General features: G+C 47.5%; 1 protein-coding gene across 1 annotated transcript in view; it reads right to left on the reverse strand.

The window, feature by feature from the left end:
• Positions 1 to 27,610, reverse strand: part of tgfbr3 (transforming growth factor, beta receptor III) — a 111,954-nt gene that overhangs the window by 17,320 nt on the left and 67,024 nt on the right. The window contains exons 5-14 of the mRNA XM_042056642.1: positions 21,769 to 21,952; positions 18,840 to 19,002; positions 17,578 to 17,728; positions 14,482 to 14,671; positions 13,685 to 13,998; positions 11,931 to 12,086; positions 10,014 to 10,160; positions 8,559 to 8,759; positions 5,713 to 6,006; positions 3,027 to 3,159 (exon numbers count right to left, since the gene is read on the reverse strand). Coding sequence (XP_041912576.1) covers positions 3,027 to 3,159; positions 5,713 to 6,006; positions 8,559 to 8,759; positions 10,014 to 10,160; positions 11,931 to 12,086; positions 13,685 to 13,998; positions 14,482 to 14,671; positions 17,578 to 17,728; positions 18,840 to 19,002; positions 21,769 to 21,952 — 1,933 coding nt within the window. The remainder of the gene's footprint in view (positions 1 to 3,026; positions 3,160 to 5,712; positions 6,007 to 8,558; positions 8,760 to 10,013; positions 10,161 to 11,930; positions 12,087 to 13,684; positions 13,999 to 14,481; positions 14,672 to 17,577; positions 17,729 to 18,839; positions 19,003 to 21,768; positions 21,953 to 27,610) is intronic.

Below are 27,610 nucleotides of genomic sequence, written 5' to 3' on the forward strand. Positions count from 1 at the left end.
AATACGGGAAGATTGGTAATATGTGACGTTCCGATACAAGGCTTGGGTTATCGTGAGTCAAACGAACAACTACGTTCTCACTGGAAACTGTAGCCTACTTATTTCAAATTTAACCGATGACTTTTTCGGTTCTGGCACCCGACAGCACAGCAAGATGAGACCATGATGACCTTTAGCCTCCCAAATATGACTGTTCGTTTAGCTTCCCAGCTGAGGTGATGGTTTGTTTTGCCTCCAGTGAACGTAATGACGTAGGCTCAGAAGGTACCTATAGAGTGTCCCAGTGACTTCCGTTTTACTTCCGCTACAAGGGACCTATCTTTCAAAAAAATATGAACGGGAGTTAATGGAGAGATAACAATTATTTTTTGGTCCAGTTTGAATTGTGCCACGGATTTCACATATGATGTGTGTGAATTTAAAAGATATTTTTTCACGTCAAGAAAGTACTGTTGTTCGATAGACTTCAAAAGTTATGCTGGTTTTGTGAGAATCCGCTCAATGGACTACATGTCTCGTCTCGAACGATATACGTCACCAACGTAATTAACGATAAGATTAGCCGTTATGCTAGTTAACGGTTGCATCTTGCTGCCTGCTATGTCACTTAACAGTATCTAATGTACAGTCTAAGTATAAGTATATATACTCTTTTGATCCCGTGAGGGAAATTTGGTCTCATTTATCCCAATCCATGAATTAGTGAAACAGACACAGCACACAGTGTACACACAGTGAGGTGAAGCACACACTAATCCCGGCGCAGTGAGCTGCCTGCACCAACAGCGGCGCTCGGGGAGCAGTGAGGGGATAGGTGCCTTGCTCAAGGGCACTTCAGCCGTGCCTACTGGTCGGGGTTCGAACCGGCAACCCTCCGGTTACAGGTCCGAAGTGCTAACCAGTAGGCCACAGCTGCCCCTATTCCCTATTATGCCCCTATTCGTCTATGGACGAATACAACTTACCTGATGTGTTTAATCCTCTGACTCATGGTATTTTCATCGGCAAGGAAAGCCCAATTAAGACCTGTTGCTGGTATGCTTGTACAATCTAGTGTGGCTGTGAATGAGCTAACGTCACTAGCGCGACTGATGGGTTTGTAGTCGTTGGAATTACGATCTTTCACAATGGTGTAATTCAATAGTTACGAAACAAACTGCAAATGTCTTTACATGAAAATGTGTCTTTAAAATTGACAAACATCATATGGGTAATTCAAGGCACAAGTCAACCGGGACCAGAAAATAATTTCTTTTTCGCCATAGACTGGCGTTCAAAATATTTTGAAAGATAGGTCCCATGGAGGCAAATGGAAGTGGCGTCACTGGGACACTCTATTACCCGTGGGCTGGAGTAACGGCATTCGCAGTATTGCTGAATCACTGAGGAATGATTTCCATTAGAGAAGTGAGTCAGGGTGGTTGACTCAATTCACATGGGGGAGAGCTCACTGGCTGCTGGAGTGGATGAGGAAGAAGCTTTATGCGTTGGTATGTGTGTGTGTGAGAGAGAGAGAGAGTGTGTGTGTATGTGTGTAGGGAGAGAGGCTCTCAGGGTCTCATGATATCACCCCCATCTAAGATTAGGTCATTATTAGTGAAGTGCGATGTTGGGTTAAGCCCCCGGCCTGATGTACCCCTCCCTCCTGAGCTGACCGCACAGTTACGACATACACTCTACATGGAGACGAAGGATGAGACAAACAGGGAATGGGAACGGGAATGCAAGAGAATGACAATAAAAAGAAAGGAAGGGAAAGGTTGGAGAGAGAATGAGAGACGGATGCTGTATTGGCTGCTCTGAAATGGTTCTTCAGGCCGCCCCTTTCTCACTCTCTCTGTCCCTAAAGTGTGTGTGTGTGTGTGTGTGTGTGTGTGTGTGTGTGCTTTGGAGTGAGTAGGACTTCTGAGACTGACTTTAAGTATAAACAACTGTGGTTTGGTGCTGGAACATTCTTTGTTTACTAATCAGCTAAAACTTAAAATGGGACCCACGTTCCAGAACTGACACAAGGCCTCCCCAAGAGCTGTCTTCTACACAAATTACACACACACACACACACACACACACACACACACACACACACACACACACACACACACACATATACAGTCATACTTAACCTCATACACTCCCTACCACATGCTAACACTTTCCAGATGCAACTGCCTGCCACAGTTTGGTGAAATACTCTGTCCCCCTTATGTCCCTTATGCCTGACACAATTCCTGCCCCCCCCCACACACACACACCCTACCCAACACACACACACACACACCCTACCCAACACACACACACACACACACACACACACACACACACACACACAACAGGCCATCCCTGTGTGTTTGTGTGTGTGTGTGTGTGTGTGTGTGTGTGTGTGTGTGTGTGTGTGTGTGTGTAGCACCCCTGGTCTTCATTAGCGTCGGCTGTGATGCACCAGACCAACACCAACTTTGGGTCCGGATGTAATCACAAAGGGGTGCCTCCACAGAGGCCTGGGACTGAAATACCATAACAGCCACAATACAGCTCTCTAGGCTTTCACTAGTCTTGGGTCGGACACAGATCTGAGGTCATCTGTCCGATGGGAATATGGCCTCTATGGTTGGATGGATGGACACTGGACACTACAGAGCTTTCTTTTTTCTATCTCTGTCTCCGTAACTCTAAATCCGTAAATCTTTTTTGTCTGTCCCTAACCCCCCCCCGAGATATGACTGAGTTATAACACAATCCCATTTTTCCCTCCTCATTTACAACTGTCAGTGAGATCATACACTCGTAGATCTCCTTATTAGCGCAGCCCACAAGGGGCCTTGGCTTGAGGAGTGTGTGTTGAAAACATGCCTTTTCTAGGAAAAGGACTCATGCCTGTCGGATTCAATTACTAAACAACACCAATTCGCCATGAACTTGGTTTCATCCTGGGCCAGTGACTTAAGTCAATTACAGTGACAGCATGACAATTTGATCCATGTAGTGTGAGAATGGCTAAGGGGTCCTGCCACATGTGCTGGCCTTACCTGGAAGCTCTATGGTTGGGATGACTCCGTCAGAGATGACCACCAGGGGCTTGGTGGAGGTCTTGGTGTTCATCATCAGGTTCAGGATGGTGGAGATGGATATCTCTTTGCAAGCCTCGGTTGGCAGCATGCACTGCAAAGAGCCCAAGGCAGAAACAGCATTGGTGACACACAGAGACAAATACTAATACAGGAGCCTGTTAAACATACAGAACAGTTTTTTTTTCTATTTATTTCTTGTATTTACAATATACAATATCTTCTGCCAGGGAGTCCTGTGATATGAGTTGTTTGTTAAGCATTATGTTAACACGTATATCTCATCATGATCCATTTGCAAGTGCTCTGTGACACTGGTATTAAGGGCATGTCATATTAGCATAATAATCCTTAAAGGTGCTCTAAGTGATGCCACTCGTTTTTAAGGCTAAAACATTTTATGTCACTTACTGCAAACATCATCTAACCATCCTCTAGCTGTCTGTGTCCTGAATACACTGTAAAAAAACACAACCTCTGTGGACAGCCCAAGTTCCAAAAATAGCAACAGAAACAACCTGGGCAAACCTAGCCCATCAAAACATAACAAACTGTTCCAGCAAATCACAGAAGAGATGCGCGTTTAAGAGAGTTTCAATTGCACGGGAGCAGCACGGGAGGGAGGGTGAGGAAGTAGCGAGCTAGCTCTCTGTTCTGTTTGAAAGTCAACAGAAGTGACTTTACCCAGCATCGCTTAGAGCACCTTTAAGCATAGCACTACAAAAAAGAACTAAAGTGACATACTGTTACAAGCACCTCTGTTAATAATGTCATGCATCACAGATAAGGGGACCTTAATTCACAGACTATATTTCCACAGTAAAACTGATGCTGAAGCAAACCAACAAGACAAGCGCAACTGAACAAAACGCATCATGTCATCTCTACACAGTAATCATTTCTGGTCTGTGTCTTCATCTACACTGTCAGACAAGGCTTTGTGAGCTGATTGATATAGCCAAAAGGGGTCAGGAGGCTTGACATTTGGGGTCCTGTTTGAGGGCAGTTCTAGTATAGTCTCTCTATCTAACTATCTCCCATCCTCTTTCTCCCTTTCTCTAATTCTTTCCCATCCTCTCTCTCCCATCCTCTCTCTCTCCTTCCCTCTCTCTCTGAAGTCCTGTCTCTCTCAGAAGTGTGCGAGGGAGTGACCCCTTTGATCTCCCAAAAACCGCACATGTAATTTGACGAGGATGGTACCTATTTAAAAGTGGCTCATCTCTCATCCCCTTCCAGATTACCGCTACAGAGTAAACACCACAGCCACACAAATCTGAGTCAGCAGTTCCACTCTCTACAGCTCAACTTATAACAGGGAGATGAGAGAGACAGAAAGAGAGAAATGAGAGTGTGTGAGAGATTGCAGGGAGAAAATGAGAAAAAAAGAAAAGAAGTGATCAAGGGAAATGAATGTGAAGTGCAGTGCAGGTAGTGAAAGAGCTTAATGGACAAGAAGAAGGTATTGGGGAGGGCCCAGCAAGGGAGAGAAAAGAAAAGATCACGACACTTCAGTCGGAGGCAGGCTTTGTTTTCCTTCAGCGCAGTGGCGTTGTTCGGGAGACCTGGAGGAGATTTATGCTTCCTGCAAGCAGGCCCGAGGATGGACGAGGCCTGGCAGATGGCGCGCAGCTGCAGGATGTGCCAACGACAGCCCTCTGAACAACACTGCACCGTGCCGAGCACACAGCCACGACACTCTCACTTGGGCAATCACGCCAGAGACACGGACGAACACTTTATCTTCATCTGAGGCCCAAGTCCAAGAGAGGCAAAGATCGGAACAGTTTACTTGAAATACTGAAGGCCCTTTCATACAAAAATCAAAGGATTTGAATCTCTCTGTCATTTAACCCAACTTCCATGTTTTTGATTTGATTTGTGCCAATGCCCTGGCTCTCAGCCTGTATTCATTACAGACCCAGTGCTGGCAGCAATCAGGACTGCTCTGTATAAACATTATCTATGTGACTGGGATACAGACAGGCAAGCCTGATCCTGAGTCAGATCTTACACTCTGAGGTGCTTTATGCATGCAGGCTTTGATTTATACAATGGCAGAGAGTCTGTAGGAGCTGTCTGAGATTCTCTGCTTCTCAAGAGACCTGAGGAGTCTGGAATCTATGTTGATTTACTGAGGACGGTCGAAGAGCAGACAGACGAGTAGAAACAACTGAGTAGAGAAGAGAGGAGAGGAGAAGGAGGAGAAGCCAAGAGAGAGTGATGAAAAGAAAACAACAGAGTAAAACACTGAGGAGAAGAGCAGAGAGGCATCGAGAGAAGTAGAGAGAGAGAGATTAAGGTGAGATGAGGACTGAGGAGTAGAAAAAAGGAGAAAAAAGGGAAGAAATGTAGAGCAGATATTATATGATTATTCGTAATTTTGCTGATGCTCCTTATTCAGAGCACCTTACAGTGAGGTAACTATAGAGACAGTCCCACTGGAGCAGCATGGGGGTTATGGGCCTTGCTCTGGGGAACAATGTTGGCAGCCCCTGGGACCGAACAACCACCAGTGCTGCATTTGGAAGGCCAGATCCCTAACCACTAGGAAATCACTGCCAAAGATGGAAACAGATGAAAGACAGAAATCCATTATGGACAGCTGAAAACCAGACGAGGGAAGAGCAGGGGAGGACTAGGGAACTACCTCAGGGAGTCCATTGCTGTTGGGGCCATTGGAGCACAGGGACATCTCGCAGTGCAGGAAGATCAGCGAGGTGTTGAACTTTGGCCTGAAGGTGAAGCTGAAGCGCTTGCGCTCAGTCTGGGCGTGGGGCATGGGCAGGTCCACTCGGGACGGGTAGTACACGACCGTGTCGTCGGTGGGGCAGACGTTCTCGATCAGCGTGTAGTCCGACGGCATGTTGGTGTTGGAGTTTGGGGAGAGGAAGCAGGTTTGGATCACGAAGCTCAAATCAGGATCTGTTTTGGTAGCAGACACCTGTAAAGGGAGGAAGAAGACACATTTAACATGAGACAGAGAAACAGTGAGAGAAAGACAAAGAGGGAGAGTCCTTAGTCTTGATTCTTGGCACAGTTCTCTGTAACAGAATTGTACAAATTGTCCAAATTGAGTTACATCCAATCTTACATAAACACCTTTCACTCAGATGTCTGAGAGCATGTAGAGGAAATACTTGGTGTGATTTGCACTTTACACCTCATCATTAATTGCATTCCGTCCCCGGAGCGGTTGTCCTCCGACTTCACATGGACAGCCGTAACCAAACACGGCTGCCAAGCCGCCTGCACCCTGAGTGGGAGGCATGGCGGCCGCTCTCTCTTATCGGCTTCCACTCAGCGCGTGGTAAATCATGCCTCTATGAGTGCAGCTGACAACCACTCCTGTTCATTCTGGCTCCTATTAAGCCCGAGCTGCAGGGCCGGCCGCGCGTTTGCCGAGAGTTTTGTCTCAATACGATCAAAGCAAACACGTCCCGGACTAGAAACCGGTCATTCATTGTTTTTGTTTTTTTTTTTTGAAAGAGAGAGAGGAGGAGAGGAGGAGGAGGGGAGGGAGGGAGGGAGGGAGGGGGAAGAGAGGAAGGAGAAGAGAACAGTAGAGACTGTAAGCATTAGAGTGCGTAAGACAGGAGGGGAGGAAGGCAAAGAGGAACTGTGTCAGAGGCCTGCTGGCGAGCTTGTCCAAGAATCACAGCTTTCTCAAAGTGAGATTTCTTTGCCTTCAACAGTTTTAAGAGGATCTTTCCGTCTTTCAGACCACGAGGTATTTCCTCCTGACTTATGGTGTCCCTTTCTCTCTCTCTCTCTCTTTCTCTCTCTCTCTCTCTCTCTCTCTCCCTCTTTCTCTCTCTCTTTCTCCTTCTCACTTTCTCTGCTGAAAAATAAAGTGTGTTACACATCTGGTTCTGTCTGTGGCACCGCTGCTCCAGGCTTGACAAATACGTTTGCCTGCCTTGAGTTACGCTCGTCCGCCTGAAGGAACACACATTTTCCCCATACTTTCTGCCTTCTCTTTCCCTCTTTCTCCCCCTTCTCTCTCTCTCTCTCTCTATCTCTCTCTCTCTCACACACACATACACACACACATCACACACCAATTCACACAGCCCACAAGCACAGATACAAGTACTTACTCAAGAGCCATAAAACTATCACATCCTATTTCCTGCCTTTGCTTGTGCCAGGCACTTAAGTATAGTACATGAACTGGCTGTGCCACCAACATGCATGCACACACACACACACACACACACACACACACACACACACACACACACACACACACACACACACACACACACACACACAGACACACACACACACACACAAACATAAAAGGAGAGAGATGAATGAGCAGAGTAACTGGGACATACGGAGGCCACATTTGCTCCACCGGCAATGACCGTGCCGAACGCAGAGGTCATCCTCCCAAGCCTGGGAACGTGTGTCAGAACCCGGGCGCCGCGTGTCAGAATTCTCAAAGCCGTGCGAACCCCTCGGCCGAGGGGGAGAAGAGAGGGACAGAAAAAGAGACTGAGGGGAGAGAAAGAGAGAGAGAGGGAGGGAGGAGAAGGGGAGCGAGGGATAGGGTCCGACGCCAACAGACAGAGAGGCCCTTTGTGGCATCGCTGGCGCTCTGTCCACTCTGCCATCTTCCCTCGCTCCTGTCGGGGCCATAAATTTGCCACTTCAAAGCGGCCGCTCCGAAACAGAGCCTCTCCTCAGGGGCTGCTTTTTACAGCATCATCTTTTGGAACAATGTTTTCATTGGAGCCATAGACAGACCTTGTTAACGTCCTGACTTGGCATGACAGATCCTACATACGTCCAACACAAAAGAAAACGCCATCTCTTTTCACTGTGTGCATGCGGGTTTAAATACTTCCAAATGTAACATTAAAGTAATATATGTTATATACATAACATACACTGTAAAATGTAATATATTGTGATATCATTCGTTTACACCCACTTTATGGCTTTGAAAATACAAGAGGGGGTTTGAAAAGTTTGAAATGCTCTGGGACCTTGTATCAACAAGGCAGTAAAACAAGACATGAGCTATACTGCTCCTTTCTCATCCAGTGCAAGGGTAGCACTAGCAGATTCTCTCTCACTAGTGCATGAAACAGTGGCAGAGCCAAACGGAAGGCAGAGGTTCTCTTCTCTTAACAAAACAAGTCCTCCCATCACACCCTTTTATACACCTTCAGCATCAAGCACCCCAGAGCCGACACAAAAGCACTACATAAACAGCAGTTATTAAAATGGTATGTCACAGAAAATGGAATGAAAATGGAATAGTTTTGTTGCATACTGTACAGTGCAATCCCATACGTTCTTACAGTTCTTACAGTGAGTTCTTAAAAATGAACCAATAAACTACTGCACAAATATCCCTTTGGTAAATAAGTGAACGATTCACATTTGACCTTCGGTTCAGCTACATATATCTTTGGAGGCAATCAACTGTAAAATGTCTGGTGTATATTTGATATTTGTCTTTGTGTTGGGGTTTGCTTATTTCACCTCCACGTAGATGGGTTTGTTCTCCGAGACGGTGAAGAAGGCCTGGTCGGGGTCCAAGAGGAAGAGGTTGGTGCTGTGCAGCTGCATGCTGAAGGTGACGTTGTCCACTATGTCTTTTGTCCCTCCAGGGAAGCTGGGGCCGGGGAAGAGGCTAGGGGGGCCGTGGTCTGGACTCTGGTTCTTGCGGTACGTACAGTTGAACTGGGGTGAAAGAGGACAGAGCCATCAAGAGAGAGAACAAGAGAGAGAGAGAGAGAGAGAGAGAGAGAGAGAGAGAGAGAGAGAAGAGAGATGGAAAGGAGAGATGGGAAAGAAAATGATAGAGGAGATCCAATGAAAACATGGTCTCAATTTTGACATCAGATTAATGCATCTGGTATTGACCTATCTGTGCTGTGGGTCAGTCTGCTTAGTCACAGCAGGAGACAGAGTGATAGAAGAGATACCAGAAGACTAGGGGAAAAACAACACAACAAGAGGCACAGGAAGTGGGAGAGAGACAATGAGAGGTAGACAACAGAGACATTGAGAGGGAGAGATGGAATATGAAAAGAGCAATGAAAATATATAATGAAATAAGGGGAAAGAGACACAGTGAATGGTAGTAAACAGAGGTAAAGAAAGTTGGAGGGGCTGAGGTCTCAAAATGGGATCTGAGAGAGAGAGAGAAGTAGAGAGAGAGAGAGAGAGAGAGGAGTAGAGAGAGAGAATGGCTTTGAAGTAGAAAAGGAAAAGGAATGGCAACGTTCCAGAATGTCAGGTCGAGAGTTCAAGAAACAGACATCATGTGGCGAGGCGGTCAGAGGCTGAATCATCCATCCCACTCATGAGCCAACCAAGCACTTTACTGGCACTGAGGGAGTCTGGGAGTTGTAGTCTCTTCGAGGCCCAGATACTCTGGAAGCCCCATCAAACCTACACTTTGCCGGTTCTGACCAGACATTGCACCATCCAGACTCCCAATCCAGCTCAAACTGGTCATCCACTACATACAGTACAGATCCTTCCTCACCTAACACAGAACACATTCTGCATCCTTGATGAGTTATCAGCCTTCCATGTTCAAACATTTGACAACAGACAGCTTTAATCTATAATAAATGATAAGCCTGATAACCCTTGAAAACTCATAAGAGGTATGATTCATGACAAATAAGCAGCAACAGATTGCAAAAGTGGTTCTTTTTTGCAGATCTTCAGTAAGAATCTAACTGGAACAATGTGAAGAAAACAAGTTACCGTTGTGACTCCTCTGACAAGGAAGGCCTTGGACCCTGAAATGTCACACAAGGTGCTAAATCAAATCTATTTGGGAGCATCTGGTATGCGGACTATGCTTCTTTATTTGCTAACTAGCTGTGTTCATTGACCTCACTGCTAATAAGCATGCTTTTCAAACAGTTACACTACTCTTGTATGTGTGTGTGTGTGTGTGTTTTGTGTGTCATATCTCACCAGGATGGGTATGCGGTGATTCCGTGGTGTTTGCAAAGCTCTCTCCAGCCCCTCTTGATCCCCTGGGAACACGTCCCCCGACTCTAGGTCCTCAAAGTCCGGCGGCCAGCCACTCCCGTCTCTCGACTCCGACGGGCTGATCAGCACCTGTCAAACACAATGTGCATTGGCATTCAGAAACATACAGACATTAGCATTCAAGACATACTGTACAGACATTTGCCACAATCACAACACCAGCAATCCAGTGTTTATTCTGCAGGTTGGATTGGGATATGTGAGATTTCCTAGCTACAGTGTCTGTGTCTAAGCTGCTTCCAGCGTAACACTGTGATCCAATCAGAAGAGTTCTTCGGGAGTGCGCACAGATATGGTCAGATATCGGTCAGCTGGCTTGCCAGAGTTGTCCCCCCTCCCCAAACAACAGATGAGCTGGAATTAAGATGTGGGAACGATCAGGCAGTCTCCACATCCCTGCTCCCAAGGCAGAGCCCCAAAGCATGCTTTTCATTGTTGAGCAAAGCACATGGACTCACTCACACAACCACACAAGCAGAGACATGCATGCATACAGAGTGCAATGTGTGTGTGTGTGTGTGTGTGTGTGTGTGTGTGTGTGTGTGTGTGTGTGTGAGTGAGTGAGTGTGTGTGTGTGTGTGTGTGTGTGTGTGTGTGTGTGTGTGTGTGTGTGTGTGTGTGTGTGTGTGTGTGTGTATGTGAATGCATTGCATAAATCACTGAGGTGAGATGTCAAAGAGCCTTGAGAATACAAGCAAAACATTTAGAGTCTGCTTGTGTTGCCAAATGCACAAACACACACTAATTCTCTCTCTCTCTCTCTTCTTACCTCCCTCATTCTCTCCCTCTCTCTCCCTCTCTTCCTCTCTTGTCCTGTTTTCTCTCCATCTCTCTTTCTCTCCCTGTCCAATTCCCAGAGTTTCTTTCTCAGCTTAATCAACACCCTGTTGCTTTGACCGGAGGGTCACATCTTGCAATTATCCCCGGGGCCCTCTGACCAGGCAGAACAAAAGCGTCACAGCAGCGGGGCTGGGAGCGCCGCCCGGACCCTTCTAATCTGCTCAGGGCCCGACGGAACGCATCGCATCGGATTCCATCTCCTCCACAAATTATCACAGGAGATCAGGGAGGAAGTGACTCATCTCCTCGCTTGTCAGAGGTCAGGGAGTGAGCAGAGCAGCGGTGTGTGTGTGTGTGTGGGTGTGTATGTGTGTGTGTGTGTGTTAGGGTTTGACATGACCAGAGGTGACCCCTGGCTCCACTAGTTGAGAGATGTGTGATCTGTAAATGGCTGGCACAAGTCCACAGGGAGGGGGACAGTGTCCAGAGGAGATGAGAGGAGTAGTTACAGTAACCAGGGATGATCAGGAGTGATTGGAGAGTAACTGTATTCTTATTATTTTTGTGATGTAACTTATCATTTGATCTTAAGCTGTGTATGCATGATGCCAAGTACACCAAGTGAGTGTCTGTGTGAGAGAGAGAGTATGTGTGTGTGTGTGAGTGAGAGAGAGAGAGAGAGAGAGAGAGTGTGTGTTTGTGTGTAAGAATGAGAGAGTTCATCTCTGTGTCTGTGTCACAGTAAAACCCCCCGTCACTGAACAAAGAACAGCATAATTAATGGTACCAGGTGGCTCTCTCACAAACCACATCTGCTTCCAGCTATCTGTCACTCACTTATTATCAGTCACTCCCAACACTCCCTCTAATGACTCTTACTACCAAATATCACCAGTCAGTCACTCACTATCAATCACTCATACCCTCTCACACGTCATAGCCCATCTGTCAAAGATCTCGCCAAGAGGCTTTTCATTCCGGATCCTGTAACAGGACAAAGACTTTCAACAGTGGTGCCCTACTGGTTCAGGGTGGAGGTTTTCTTTGAGTCACACTTACTGAGTTGATGTAGATGACCACGGGACTGAGGTAGAAGGGGTATTTGGAGGTTTGGCAGCCAGTCAGCGGGGTCTCCAGCGTGTAGTGGGTGGAGTTGGAGGTCGCTCGGCACGTCGGGTCCAGCAGAGTGATGTTGACTTTCCCATAGCCGCCGGACTGCAGAGAGACAGCAGAGGTTACGCAAAGCCAACTTGAACTTCGAAATGGGCTTGTTTTCAAAACAGGGACGACAGTATCCAGTGCTGCACAGTACAATGCATGGTTAAAGCCTAGGAATTGAGGCAATTGCTCGTTGGGTGGAGGCGAACTGAGCTCAAAGTCTGACATGTGGTACCCTCACCATGGTGCGCTGGCAAAAAGTTGAGCACTTGGTTCTGATCCACACGCTACTAAGATTAAAAAACAACAGATATACAGCCCCATGAGAGCTGTGTGCCACCCAGACCTGGAGTCAACATAAAGGGGGCTCAAAGGCTCTCTCTTGTATGTTATTGTGTGTGTATGTGTGTGTGTGTGTGTGTGTGTGTGTGTGTGTGTGTGTGTGTGTGTGTGTGTGTGTATGTGTGTGTGTGTGTGTGTGTGTGTGTGTGTGTGTGTATGTGTGTGTGTGTGTGTGTGTGTGTGTGTGTGTGTTTGTGCTTGGGCGCGTGTATGAGTGTGTGTGCATGTGTGACATGGCTTCCCTGAAACAAATAAAAAATCTCACAGCAGGGTCCCCCAATGCCAAACCAACAGTTATTTTCATTGCGACATGATGGTTTGTGCAGCCTTAAGATGTGGTCAATTACGTCCTCTCTGTTTCATGGTGTCTAACACAAGGGCCCACACATGCACGCACACGCGCACACACACACACACACACACACACACACACACACACATACTCATATGCACACGCACTTGCAGAGTCTGGGAAAATCCGTACAACACTGGGCTGCAAATAGGAAAAGCTTGGCACACATACATACACGTACACATAAACACACACACACACACACACACACACACACACACACACACACACACACACACACACACATCTTCCACCCCTTCCAACTACTCCCCAGAAACTGAAACATCACTATAAGCTTACTGCCGGTAAATATCAATGTTCAATTCAACATGTCGTGACTTCCAGTGCTTGAGAGGGAAGGTGTTTCAGACGTTCAAAGGCGGCAGGGGGGACAGCACACGGACAGAAGCCAGAACCCCCCTGTTGAGTGCCAAACGCTTTCATCTGGGCCAGCGCTGAAGTGTCGCACACGGACTCACCGGCCCAGAGCTGATGCTAACCAAGGTGATGGACCTCTAGAACCACTCCGACAGATGTTAACAGACACATAACAGCAACCGCTGTCAGGTTCCACTCCACATGTCTTTCAAGGTTCAAGAGTGCCGGGAACGGAATTTCTCTAGACATTTTTTTTTCTTGATTTTTCAAGTTTGAAGTATACTATCTGTTTTGATAATTTGGCAATTTTATTTAATCAGGAATAACAGATGCTGTGATGAAAAATCTGCTAGGATTACCTGAAATTAAATAAATGTTTTAGGTGAACTGTAAAGGGAATTGCCTGTCCCCGATACATTTCAAACACTTTTCAAACTGTTCCTGAAATGTTTTCTCTAACCAACACAATGGGACTTACCAGACTGAGCTCATGGAAATTCAATTTTTAGGATGAACTGAACTGCAGCTTTTGGGGGGGGGGGGAGTAGACATGGACACAAACAGTCCTCAGAGCCTGTCTCACCTGCAGACTCTCTTTATCGATGCTGACCACCATCTTGTTCTCTTCGCACTGGACACTCAAGGCCACGTTCGGGGCTGTGTGCTGTTCCTCGGCCTCTCCCCCTACCCAGGGCTGCTCGTTCAGAGAGGGCGGTCGGGGCAGGTGGGGCAGGTAGGGTAGGCTCTGTCCCGGGGGAGGCCGGGGGGCAAAAGGGAAGGGCAAGCTGACCCGTGGTGGGGAAGATTCGCTGCCAGCTGAGAAACCAGGACCGGAATCAGGGTTACGCAGGATGGACAACTCCGGAGGGAACAGTGTCTCCAGAGGATCGACCAAATCTGAGGAGAGGGAGAGAAAGAAAGAGAGAGAAAGAGAGAGAGAGAGAGAGAGAGAGAGAGAAAGAGAGAGCAAGAGAGAGACAGGATGGGTGGGGGAGTGGCAGAGGCCACAGTTTAATAGTGGTGAAACGATGGATTTAGAGGCATGGAGATCACATAAAACAGCAGCCATAAAAGCCTCCAGACTCTGCTGGCAGGTGCTTTTTCACGCAACTCTGTTTATAGAGGGACATATGTGCCTGGTTTTGCTACTGAAGAGAATTACAGAGCACAGCCCTTACCCTCCTTATCATCTACTGTAGTCTACATACACTATACTATACTAGCATTAGTTTAGAAATGACCTTTAGGTAGCAATGCAATAAGGTGTACTTCTATTGTTAGTTAAACCAGGTTAGCAAAGGGAAGCTGTTAGTTTGCAGTTAGCATGGAGTTTAGATGCATTTCCACTTCATTGGCATTAGCAGGTGCATTTGTATTCACCTTGCTCTCTCAGGCGCAAGCTGAAGTGGTTGGCCACTGGGGTGTTTGTGTAGGAGGTGACAGGCTCGTATTCGTGCTCCTCGGCCCACTGGATCAATGCCTGGGAGCCTGAGGGCAGGGGCACCTTGGGGGACTTGGTGACCTGCATCTGCACCTCTGTGCTGGAGCCCACATTAATGGTGTCTGATGTCTGGAGGGGGCAAAAGACAGTGATCAGTATATTAAAAAATACAGGCACATAGTTAAATCCACAGTGTTAGTGAATAGAGATCAAACTTGATCTGGACAGAGTGTAAATTAACTCAATGGAAGGCAAAAATGTCAGTTTAATTTGTATTTCTTCTGACAGTGTGGATTTGCCTGTGTCTGCCATGTGTATGTTTCTTTAGCCTCAGAAATGATGAACAAGGCTGAGACATAACTGGCTCCAAACCTCTACATCCATCAAATAAAATCACTTGCAGATGGCAGACAGTGCATGGCTGGTGGATATGAACAATAAAAGTTTCAGTCGAGTGAACAAATCACGCTGAAATGCTTATTTCTGCAATCGCTCTCGGTAAACACTTCGCACAGGTTTACATAAAAGGATATGGATGACTTCATACGGGACTTTCCTGGACTTTCTCCTGCTTTAACTGCCATGTCCAAGTTTCTATCAATATGATAGCATTTCTTAATATCCCACACCCCAGTGACAGTATAAGCAACCTAATCACATAATGCCAACGGTTTTTTATTACATGTCAAAAACTTATTACATGTCCTACTTCTCCTGAACATCTCTACAAGAGGTTAAGATGCAGATGAGTCATGTGTACTGGAATCCCCTAATCAAAATCAGTATACTGTTCTTTCATTCTCTCTTTTTTATTTATTTTCTTCTTTCTTTCTATTTGTCTTTACAAACTGTCTGCCTCTTCCATTTAAAGTATTTCATGAGTGAGCCTGCTTGATATAGCGTCTTCAATGGCACGGCTGGAGATGTGTCAGATTTCCACTGGATTCCTCATTAGTTCCCTGTGGCTGGTGGTGGGTGCTGGGAGACCATGCTAATCCCTTCCCACAGTCATTTCCCACACACCCCCACCCCTCCCACCCTGCCCAGCAGCACTCAGCCTAGATTGGCCCAGCCTAGCCCAGTCCGTCCTAGCCCAGTCCGTCCTAGCCCAGGCCAGGGCTAGCCCAGTCCGTCCTAGCCCAGGCCAGGGCTAGCCTGGGGAACAGGGCTGAGCCTGGGACCAGGCTGCTCTCAGTAGCAGGGCTTTTATTTTTTGAGGATATCATATCACACGCATAGTTTGCATTCTCCTGCTTGGCACTCCCCAACACAGGGTTTGATTCATGCACAGATGGGACAGACACACACACACACACACACACACACACACACACACTCTTACACGCACACAGGCACGTAAGGCACATGCTTTACAGGTAATGCAGTGAATGTTCCTGTATGCACTGTGGTGACTGTGGTTTGTGAATCGTACAGCCGTTTCTTTTTTCCAATCCTATAGCTGTTTGGTTTTTGTGCCTGGGCCAAATAGCCCATAATAACCTCCGGCAGGTAAACACTGGTAGCAAAACTCTGCCCTCGGAGTCTCTGAGTCATATGCTCCTGCCTCCTCTCCCGCTCTCTCTCTCTGCAGCACTGTGCCCCTTCATGGCACTGCTGATTGATTCCATACACTAACAGAGGGGGGCAGCTGTGCAAACAGACGCTATGCTGCCTGGCAAGAAGTGCACTGTCATTGCCTCGGCCCTCTCCATTACAGAGTGTGGGAACCAGGAGGCCCCTTTCCTTCACCCCCCCCCCCCCCCCCCCCCCCACCCACCACCACCACCACCACCACTGAGGTCAACAGAGGCTCCAGACCACAAGAGCATTCAGACCTGCAGACCCACTGGAGGTTTTGCTTCATGCCAATGCTACAAGCTAAGGCAACGAGGTAAAGCTTAAGCTAGGAGCCAAGAGGCTAAGTAGCTAATTTCAAGCTAGCTTAGGCTCCTTGCTACTGACAGACAGGAGGGGGGTGCTGATTAATGCAGACCTCCTTCATGATCATCTATAATGTGAACACATGCTATGGGAAAGACCCAGCTATACCAGCTATGAGCCAAGCTCATGGGGCTTGAGGTAAAGCCAAGAGCTGACAGCTATGAAGTAGAACTAAATTCTGGAACAAGACATCGATAAACAAGTATACACACCGATGTCTATATGACAGGTATAACTGTGGAAGATAAAAATTACAAGTGTGTATGACTACACTGTAGCAGTCTAGTCCATACAGCAAAGAGAGAAATATTTGCTCAAGTGCACTTAGCTTGTGTAGATAACCAGTACAATATGAGCACCATTACATGGATTTAAACAAATGTATTGTATTATCAACGGTGCATTTAACATACCACAGATATTAAGTTTGGCTTACACAGTGAGAGAGGTGCACTTGTTCTTTTATGACATTCTCTCTGTTTTTATGACGCTGACAGACAAGAGGTGCTGGCTGTGCACCCGTATCACATCCAAACCCTTTAGCTCTGCCATCTGAAACCCAACGGTAGACAGAGCAAGAAGCAAGCCCTTCCCCATAACTCATGCTCTGATAGATGTCAACTGGGGTTTGTGGGCCAAGTGTACACAATAAAGAAATACAGGGCGTCCGCGATCCAGGCTCGCCTTTCATTTGATCCGGTGACAACCCGTACAAGCTGTCAGGCAACCATTTCACAGTTGATCCCTCCTGGCTCCGCACTGCCAGGCAGCCTGCTGTCGTTACCATGGAGGTCAGGGACCCCGCTCTGACAGGACCCATGCAGCAGGGACAAATTTATTGGCTCGACAGCTCCAGCGCCCCGTGACAGTTGTCGGATGCATGCCAATAAAAGTTAGGCCGCACCTGTGAAGAAGGGGACTGTGACTCCGACTTGTCTGAGCGCAAGAAAGACGTGTTGATGCCGCTCTATGCTGATGAGCTCATGTGTTGCTCATGTGCACTCTTTGCACTGTATCTTCAGGTGGAAAGGGCAGATGGGCATAGGGAATATGCCTGTGCATTTGGTGTTGGTGCTGGTGTCATGGTTACGTACCACCACCTCCAGCCTTCCGTAGACGCGGTGAGCCTTGATCACCCAGTTGACAGGCTTCTCACATTTGAGGAGCAGCACCACGTCTCGATGCAGCGAGGGAATGTCCGCCTCCATGGGCCGAAGATCCACTATAACGTCCACCTGGAACGCACTGTGAGATAGAGCGAAGGAGTGAGAGAGAGGAGGAGAAGAGAGAGTGAAAGAGAGATGGGGAGAAGATAGACAGAAAGTGCAATGAGAATTTGGAAAAGCCAGGCCCCTGCAGTATTAACATGCCTCTAGTGTCTGGCCAACTGATTAAAAAAACTGGACCGCGTCCCGGAGAAAAAGGAGGACATGTGCGCTGCAGACCGCATCACGCAACGGCTAAATCCATCATGACTCTGCCCCGCTCCCAGACTTTCTCTTTTTCTCTCTCTTCTCTCTCTCCTCTTTCTCTCTCTTCTCCCCATCTCTTCCCCACAAGCAGCTGCTGTTAGGCAACGCACCGTAATCAAGTGCAAGGCTGAAGGGGGTGGGAGTGGGGGGGGGGGGGGGGGGGGGGGGGTGAGGGAGGTGAGGCAATTACCTGGCAAAACTCTGATACAGACACCAGAGCTTTCCAAAACACGTCATTCAGTCAGCACTAACCCCTAAAGTCCTCCATTACCCAAAATAAACTTTGCAGAAGGGTTGGGACTGAGGTAGTGGGGGAGAGGGGAAGATAGTAACAGAGAGAGAGAGAGAGAGATACAGTGAAAATTCAGGAAGGCAATGGAATTTGCATTCACATACCACACACTTGTGGGTTTAGAAAGCAGAAACCATGCTGTTATTAGCATGAACAGATGGATGTATAACATCTACAGTACAACATATATAGACCAAAAGGCTACATTTCCTCAGTGTACACAATTTTCAGACATGTCTGTTGTGATAATTAGACCCTGAATTCAATACCGTAAGACACATAATGGGTCACATTATTTTAAACTATATTTATGTAACATGTTATAACACTTGAGGTTGACGTATGATTAAAAAAAAAACATTCAGACACTATAAACTATCCACAGAGGATTGTACTTATTGCTCCCCTAGGCACAAAGAGATTAATTTTCATAATGACTATTAGCAGCTGATAACACACTGACTAGCAAAAATGCTTGTATAACACATCTCAGAGGTATGCAAAGTCCGAGAGAAAATGTAGCCTGGCGGGCAGCATTAAATCAAACCTAACAGCAGAATCAGTTGTAACTGGTCCAGGAGGACTCCTTTACCTGCTGGAATTGGGGGCCTGCAGCTCAATGATGTGGACTTCATATTCATGGTCTGGACCTGTTAACACACAGCCTTTGGAGGGCTGGGGTTCCACGTAGCTGGCCAGGTAGTTCAAGGAGAGGAACTTGTTGTCAATCTTACACGTGTCCGAGAAGACAGGATCTGAAGAGGGTTTGGAGAGAGGAACCGTTTGACATTAATCAGTCTGGGGTTGAGAGGATGCCTGTGTGTGTTTTGACAGAGATCAGAATAGTGTGTGTGTGTGTGGGGGGGGGGGGGGGTTCACATGCAAAAAATATAACACAAGCTAGTCTGTTGGCCCCCTGGGGAGTACATAGACAAGGGAGTCTTTTTGAAATCCTGGAAGAGAATTTCACAACATGCATAAACACAACAAATCACCACCATTGTCTGACTCAGAGTGTTTTCTTTTTTACATTAACGGCTCCTCCAATATTTATGAAAAAATCAAATCTTTGCCCCCCCCCCACCACCACCCTAAACAAATAGACCAGGCCAATCTTTGTTCTTCAAGCAAAGCCTCCTCTCCTCTCTGCTCCTCGCCTGAAGAAAACAGAAGACAGATGCTTCCTTATTTGGTTTGGACATGGATTTGGACACGGCATGCTGAAAGGCCTGGCACCTTTCTTTATACCCTTCCTGGCGCTTTGAAACATGGAAGGGCGAGGGAGAGGGAGAGAGACAGAGAAAGAGAAATAGGGTGCAAGAAAAAGAGAAAGAGAGAGAGAGAGAGAGAGAGAGAGAGAACACAGTGTGGTGTAACTCTGTCCAGTCTCATCAGAAGGCACGGTGCAACAGCAGGGAGAGGCAGAGCTGTGGCCTGCCTGATGGACATAAACATGGCATACGCACGGCCGTGCCAAAACCACAGCCTCTGTAACTACAGCAGGCAAACGCTTTAACGGGAAGCGGCGGCAGGAGCACGCGCCACTACGCTCTCCACTCTGGCCTCTGGCAGCGTCCCACCGCAGCATACCTGAAATAATGCACTCATTACATCTCATGCTTTTCAGCACAGCCCCATTCCAATGTTTTTCCCAGGCTGGACGAAACAGGCAGAGAGGAGAGAGAAAAGGGGGAGAGGGGAGCACAGCTCCTGGGTTTGGTGACTGATGACGAAGGGCGGACAAGCTCTCCCTCTACCATTGGTCAGAGCGAGTGAAACATGGGTTAGCCTTCAGCGGGGCACGGGGGCAGATAAATCAAACTTGCCCCCCCCCCCCCAAAATGCCCAAGCCCCCCCCCCTGAGGACAGACCCCCACCCTTCCACCCTTAAACCCCACCGTGGACCCCATCGGTCACATCAAACGGCGTCGGCGCTTACACGGCCCACTGGAGTTGCCGCAGGAGGCCCCCGGCTCTGGTTTAGCTCTGACCCAACCCCTCCTCCTCCACCACCTCCACCGCTTGTCCCCCTGACAGTTACTTTCCACTCGCGCTTATCTAACAGCAGCCAGCATTTGCTAAAACCATTAATACCTTCCACGGTTTACAGGGGGAAAAAAGAGAAAGAGAAGGAAAAAAAACAAGCCAACCTGGCTGTGAAGAGCAGCAACCTGAGGCCCTTTCCAGGCGTGCAGTGCTGCAGGACCAGTGAGTCACTCAGAGGGGCCAGGGAAGGCTCATATGCTAACACACTGGGGCTCATGGTGTATGTTGAAATTCAGTTAAGTGTGAATTACAATGCAGATGATGTAATCATGAGCATTGTGTCTCAGAATGTAGGCTGCAGTCCAGATAGGCATAAGTCCTCTGCTTTGTGAAGGATCTGTCTAACAGCTTGAAAAAGACTTTTGAAATAGTCAAATTAGGCTGCATGAAAGTGGGAGTGGGAATAACAGGCCCTCCCACCTACCTGACATTAAATGCCAGTAAACCACTTGGTCACTTCTGCATTTTCAGAAACAACAACTGGCACAGGGATCAAAATGGTCTGACTTTCTCTTTGTTATAGGAAAGCTTTATATCAGTTCTCCATTCATTAGCCTACATTCACTTGGCTTTTCTTTCAAAAATCACTTCTGGCACCTGCGTTCTTGAGCGAGTCCCCGTGTTGATCTCTGGCTTTACTTTTCCATTGCATCCCCCTTACTCTTACCTCATTGGACTGCAGAGAGGTCAGGCCAGAGGCCCATTCACACAAGCTAGCAATCAAATGCTGTGCCCAGCCCACACTCTCTCTCTCTCTCTCTCTCTCTCTCTCTCTCTCTCTCTCTCTCTCTCTCTCTCTTTCTTTCTTTCTTTCAGAGTGTTTCCATCTCTCAGGTGGCCAGCTCGGCCAGCGCTACGCAAGTCGTCAAAGGGGACGAGGGGTACAGGGTAAGAAAGGAAGAAAGAGGGAGAGATGAGGAGAGAAAGCAAGAAAGAAAGTAAGACAAAAAAAGAAAGAAAGAAAAGCGAGAAAAAAGAGTAAAAAAAAGAGAACGCTAGCGGAGGTGTTTTTCCCTGCAGCCATGGCTGTGGGTCCATGGAGATCAGAGTTAGCGGCCGGGGCAGCTCTGGGACTGCTTTATTACCCCAGAGTCCAGGACCAGCGCTGGCTGTCAATGGCTACCATTGAGAGTGAGTTAGTGAGAGGGGCACTGCCTTGATTAAGGCTCAGCCAGGGAGGGCAGGGAAGGCCCATCATGCACTGTGAAATACACTGTTTGGAGAAAAGGTGTAAAAGTCTCCCTCAGGCATACGGGAGGAAATGCGGTATACTGCCTTTGAGGCTAGTGGATGTGTTCACTCCTGTGCATGTTGTGTATGTGTGTGTGAGTGTGTGAAGGTGTGAGTGTGAATTATTTTGTTGAAGAGACGGAGACATAGACTAACAGACAGAGAGACGAGAGATAGCACGAGTGAGAGAAAGAAACGATGCTGTATGTATTATAGAGGTTAGTGTGGTCCACTACCACACATACCTTCGCCCACTTTGATGTAGACGTCATGTGCGATCTTCAGCTCGGAGAAGGAGGTGATGGCCCTGTACCTCCTCTGCGCCCAGGCCAAGAGGTGGTCGTTGCCGTGGGGAAGGTTCTCCTTTTTCACCTCGCAGAAGAGAGAGAAGTTGCCCACCTCAAACTGCACATCGGAGCCCTCCGATACCTGTGGGGAGACAGAATAAACAGAGGTGTGTGAATCACAAGTTCACACACACACACACACACACACACACACACACACACACACACACACACACACACGCACATGCACACACACACGCGCACACACACACACACACACACACTTGCACAAACACTCGAACACTCATACTGACACTCATTTCTGCTAGTAGCAACAGGTTACACCAAGCAGTCTACACCAAAGGGAGTCTGTTCAACTGAGTGGTCTACTAGTGTCTGCCTGTGGACAAAGACTGTTTTGTATCAATGACTGACAACAGGAGTAGTCAACTGAGTGCTATATCCATCTTCAACAAAATGAGAGAAAGGAGTGGAAATAATGTCTATTGTCAATATAATATGTCTACTCTATAAAGTAGTCTGTATAGTATCTACGCTTCCTTCGTAGCCTCGCTAAATTGTTTAAAAAATGATCTTGGTGTGAAATATCTGTAAGTGACCCATAAAATGTACAGGGGATAAATCTGGAAAAAAAATCTACTATATTAAATGTATTTTTTAAAACCCAAAAGTAAGATTTTAGGTTTAAGAGATTCACCAGATTCACCATCATTTAGGAGGACTTGACATAACAATGATCTCTCTATTGATATAGATATGCCTGTAAAACCTGAACCTACTATCGCTGTGCTCATCCCACTTTAACTGCAGAGAAGGACTGAAACCAATAAAAAGCAAACGTGCCCAAGGTGAGATGGGGAGAGGAGCAAGGAAGAGTGAGTAGAAGAAGGGAACAGCATTAACAGACTTTCCTAAATTAAACCCTGCAGCGTTGCCAAAACGCATCCTTCACACTCCAATCACGATCGTTATTTCAGAGCCCCTCCAAACGGGCTGTCTGTACTCTCACACATGGTCTCCTTACACAATAAGGTGTCTGGTTTCCAGTGTTTATGTAACAGGCAACTGTGCGTCAGCAGAAGGGGAGTGGGGTGGGGGAGACTGTTTTCAAAATGGCCACTTCTGGACTGGAGAGTGCTTTGCCAGACACAGAGCAAACTGAAGAGGCATGCACCCGGATAAATGAGTGTGTAAACCAAAACACACTCACACATACACAAATGCCATGTGCAAGAGATTGTCTCTCTCCATTTGGATGCTATGATGCATCAGCTCCACGGTTCGGGCCTGACAAGGCCAGTTTTCCCAAAACACAACAACACCATCCGTCCTTAAACCACACAATAAATTCATCTTTCTCAAAAGAGATGTGACATTGTTATGGTTGCCTGGTACACAGTGTAAACAACCGGTCAAGTTCAGCACACATGCTCTTTTAGCTCAAGTCAAGAGCATTTTGTGTGTTTATATCTGTGTGTGTGTGTGTGTGTGTGTGTGTGTGTGTGTGTGTGTGTGTGTGTGTGTGTGTGTGTGTGTGTGTGTGTGTGTGTGTGTGTGTGTGTGTGTGTGTGTGTGTGTGTGTGTGGGGGCATGTGTGTATCTCTGTGTGTGTATGTGTTTGTGTATGTGGAATGGAACTGTCATAGGGTCGAACGTAAATGTCCATCTTAAAGAAATCCAGTGCCAGAATTGAAATGGAGAGATTTCACCTCCAAAGTGTGATTAAATTAGACACATATGACTATGAGGAAAACAGTGAGTGCAAAGCCAGCTGTGATATGCATACAGCAGAGGAGAGAGAGAGAGAGAGAGAGAGAGAGAGAGAGAGAGAGAAGGAAGAAAAACAGAAAGAGAGGGATAGAGGTGTGTGTGAGGGAGGGAGGGGAGGGGAGGGGATGGGGAGAGAGGTGGCCTCTGATGAGGTGCTGATTTGTTTTTTGGCAGCCAGGCTGAGCTAGGGAGCGTACTCATTGGCCCGCTCAGCCGCCCATCCGCTCCTCCAGCAGAGACCACCCCCTTTGGCTCTTAATGGAGCTCGACCCATATGCTCCATTTCAGAGCGATAAACATTCACATGTGCTACGCAGGGAAAAAGAAAGACAGAAAGAAAGAAAGAAAGAAAGAAAGAAAAAAAAGAAGAAAAAAAAACACTCTGCCGTACAACTCCTGCTCTGCGGCCAAGCACACGGTCTAGACAACCTACCTCATTAGATTTCCATCTGAGCTGCTTTTTCTGACCCCCCCCCCCCTCACCTCAGCCAACCATCTCCCAAAGGTGTCCTATCACCACGTGTGGGTGGCACATGGGGGAGGGAGGGGAGATACGATACAGTTGCCTGCCACCCACTGGCAGCCTCAATTACATCACACCACCAAGCTGATAGAGCAGCTGAGGCAGCTTCATCAGGCAGAAAGTCTGTGCTTGGGCCCAACCGCTGTACGACTTGTGTGTGTGTGTGTGTGTGTGTGTGTGTGTGTACAGTATGCGCAGGGCCATGTGTTTTTCGGACCGGGCAGGGCGAAACCAAAAGTTCTAAATGAGGGCTGGGACGTGAAACACCTCATTCTTTTTTCTCTTCTCGTCTCTCTTTTTCACTCGAAGACACGCTCGCCGAGCCCCCGCGCAGCTAGGAACATCTGCCTGACCCCTGGATGCTTCTCTTAACGGTCCTGGCACACGCTCCACAAATAATAAAACATACAGGGGACGAAGGAGAGTAAGAGACAGAGAGAGGAGAGAGAAAGAGAGATAAAGAGGAAGAAAATAGAGAGAAAGAGGCTGTTGAAGAATCCAAACGCATATGGGGTGGTTTTATTTTTAGCACCCACCATCCACCTCGGCAGGAAGAACAGACCACGGGAAGATGGAGTTCCTCACTGTCGGTGTTGCACAAGCTGGCTGAAAGGCCTGGCATGTTAGAGGCGATCGAGAGAGGAAGGAAGAAAGGAGGAAAGAAGAAAATAAAGAGAGAGAGAGAGAGAGAGAACCAAAGGAAGAAGAAAGTATGAGGGGGTGGGATTGGAGGGTTTCTTTTGGCAGCCGTGCCAAGAGTTGACAGAGTTTATCGATTTAATTGCAGGGGAATAGGGGCCGTAATTAGTCGCAGGGAATTAGAAAGGCGAGCTCTGAGAAACACAAAATTAGCTCCAGGCCCTCTGAGCGCGTCCCGAACCCACAAGAATTCCAAATGGGAGTATGAAAGCATTAGGGAGGCCACAGTGGAGTGCTGTGAGCCAAAGCCACAGCTCTCCATGCTGTGGGCCCGCTTCCCGATGCCGGGTGTGGGCACCCCCACAGATGCGCATTCACGTACGTACGAGTGCCAGGTGAGTAACGTCTGCCGCTGCCTGACATGAAAGGCCCTGGGAGGCGAATGCCAGGTCCCAGAAACTCCATAATGGCAAGAGCTTCAGACTTCAGCTTGCTTGTCGACTCGTAAAAATAAGGAACAAATCTCTTTTGGACACGAGCTCGGCGTGTTAATCAAGTATGCTATTTCCCTGTGCGCAATTCCAGTTTTTATGAAGTACACCTCAATGTGATTTATGAGGTAAGGTCACAGATACTGCTGCGGGGTGCATTGCATCATCAGACCAGATTACCTCACTGGAAGAGCAAACAACAGCACATGTGCCATGTGGCTGCATCAACAGCAAATTGTTCTTAGCGCTCTTTTTATTTGCGGACCCAGGGCTCTCTTGAAAAAGAGATGCCAGATCTCAATGGGACTCACCTGATTAAATAAAGGATAAATAAAAAATAAAAATAAAAAATGTAACCTTAAATAGTTATAGATGGGCGAAAAACCTAAATGAGTAGGCCTGTAATAAGTCATACATTACTGCAATGGGACTGTATCTGACTTTTCTTAATAATTGAAAGTGATTAAACATTACAGTAACACATGCATATTCTTTTACACAGTATCACATAGATGAATTCCTTTCATAACGTACACTGAGAGTGAGCCAAAGGTCAAACCTTGGAAACTTAAGACTTAGAAACTCACCACTGTGTGTATGTGTCTGTGCATGTGTGTCTGTGCATGTGTGTGTGTGTGCACGCACAAACTCATCCATATGTGGAGTATGACACTCTATCTGCACCAGTGTGTGAAAGATAAACCAAATTGTGTGATTGATGAGTGCTAGTGTGTACAGTAACGCGTCCTCATTGGCTCACACTCCAGGGAGAGAGAGAGAGAGAGGAAGAGTGAGAGCGAGAGTGAGAAAGTGAAAGAGACATGATTGCTCTCCCGTACATTCCCCTTCTCCCACCCGGACCCATAAATCTCCCCTGTTTATCTCCACGCTGGAAACAAACAGCTCCAGACGAAAGATTAGTGCTGGGTGCGCTCCGCGAGATGAGCTCATGTCCGAACCCACCGCGCTCGATGGGGCCTTCCGTCTGATCCGGGGAACAGCGAGGTGCGACTCATGGAAACTTTGCGGGTCCTCGCGAGCTGACTTTTGCAAATTCACTGGGAAATCGCACGTGGAGGGCGGAAGGGGAAATGGGGGAGGCAGGGGAGAGGCCTCGGAGCTGTCTGAGGGAAGCCCAACAGATGCGGTGCAGCCGTTGAACAACGGCTTTACGATTCGGATTTGTGCTGAGAAAGCACCGGCTGGGGCTTCTCCGACACCCGGCCGCCGCTCTTCGGCAGCTGGCAACCGTCGAGGAGTAACTCAGCGACGAGGGAGGGGAAAAATTGTACTACGCCCAAGCAACACCAAATTTCTCTGAAATCCCAGCACAGAGGAGAAGCTCCACTGGGCTGCTGGTCGCTTCTGATGGGGAGTCAGGCCTCCACGCCAAACCTCCATTACCCCAGCCCACCACTCCGCAGTCCCCCAGTTCGACTAACCGCCAGCAGGCTGCCGCTTCCCAGTACCCTCCATGCTCCATGGCTTTTTAAAAGCACATTTGACTGTGGTTTCCTGGCCTCTCTCCCCTATCAACGTCTGCATATTACTGCCATATGTGCAGGAATTACTGGGCGGGAGAGGGAGGGAGTGGGAGGAGGGGGAGAGGGAGAGAGCACTCAAGACGCCACGCCAAATGTTTTATATCAATTATCTGCGTGCTGAAATCTAGGCTTGCTCGTTCAGCAACTCCCTCAATCTTGGGAAAGCACAAACTCATGTTGGCTTTTTTGCTGTGAGATGATGAACAGATCAAAAAAGGGAAAGAGAGAGAGAGAGAAAGAGAGAGAAAGAGAGATGGGGGGAGTGGCACCGGATCTGTGAATAGGGCAAACATGTCAAATGCATCTAAACAATGGCAAAAAACTGTGTTTGATTAATACATGTTTTCAAGCAGTTTGTTCCATTTAGTCCAAAATGACCGCATCAAGTTATTTGCACTGGCCTGCATGTGTGTGTGTGTGTGTGTGTGTGTGTGTGTGTGTTTATGTGTGGGAGTGTGTGTATACAGTATGCATACGCCTTGAGCGGATTGGGAGAGAAAAGGATGCTGTGTTGAAAACAAGACCATCTCTCTCGGTGCCACCAAGGAGATTCTGCAGATCACTCCCGTCCCCGTTGAAAAACATAAAGCCAATACTGTGCTGCTATATGGTTTCAATTAGCAATCAGAAAGCGAGAAGATGAAAAAAGAGAGAGAGCGCAAACAGCAAACCCCAGTGGCAATAAAACATTGGGAGAAAACAGCCACTTGGCAAAGTCAGAAAGAGCAACGAATTCCAACAGTCCCAGTTTTTGTGGCACTTTGACGGTCGCTTCCCTTTCCTCAATTATTAAAAAGAAAAAGTTGCTTCAT

Source organism: Alosa sapidissima, chromosome 12 (assembly GCF_018492685.1).
Source record: "Alosa sapidissima isolate fAloSap1 chromosome 12, fAloSap1.pri, whole genome shotgun sequence".
In the NCBI taxonomy this organism is placed as follows: domain Eukaryota; kingdom Metazoa; phylum Chordata; class Actinopteri; order Clupeiformes; family Clupeidae; genus Alosa; species Alosa sapidissima.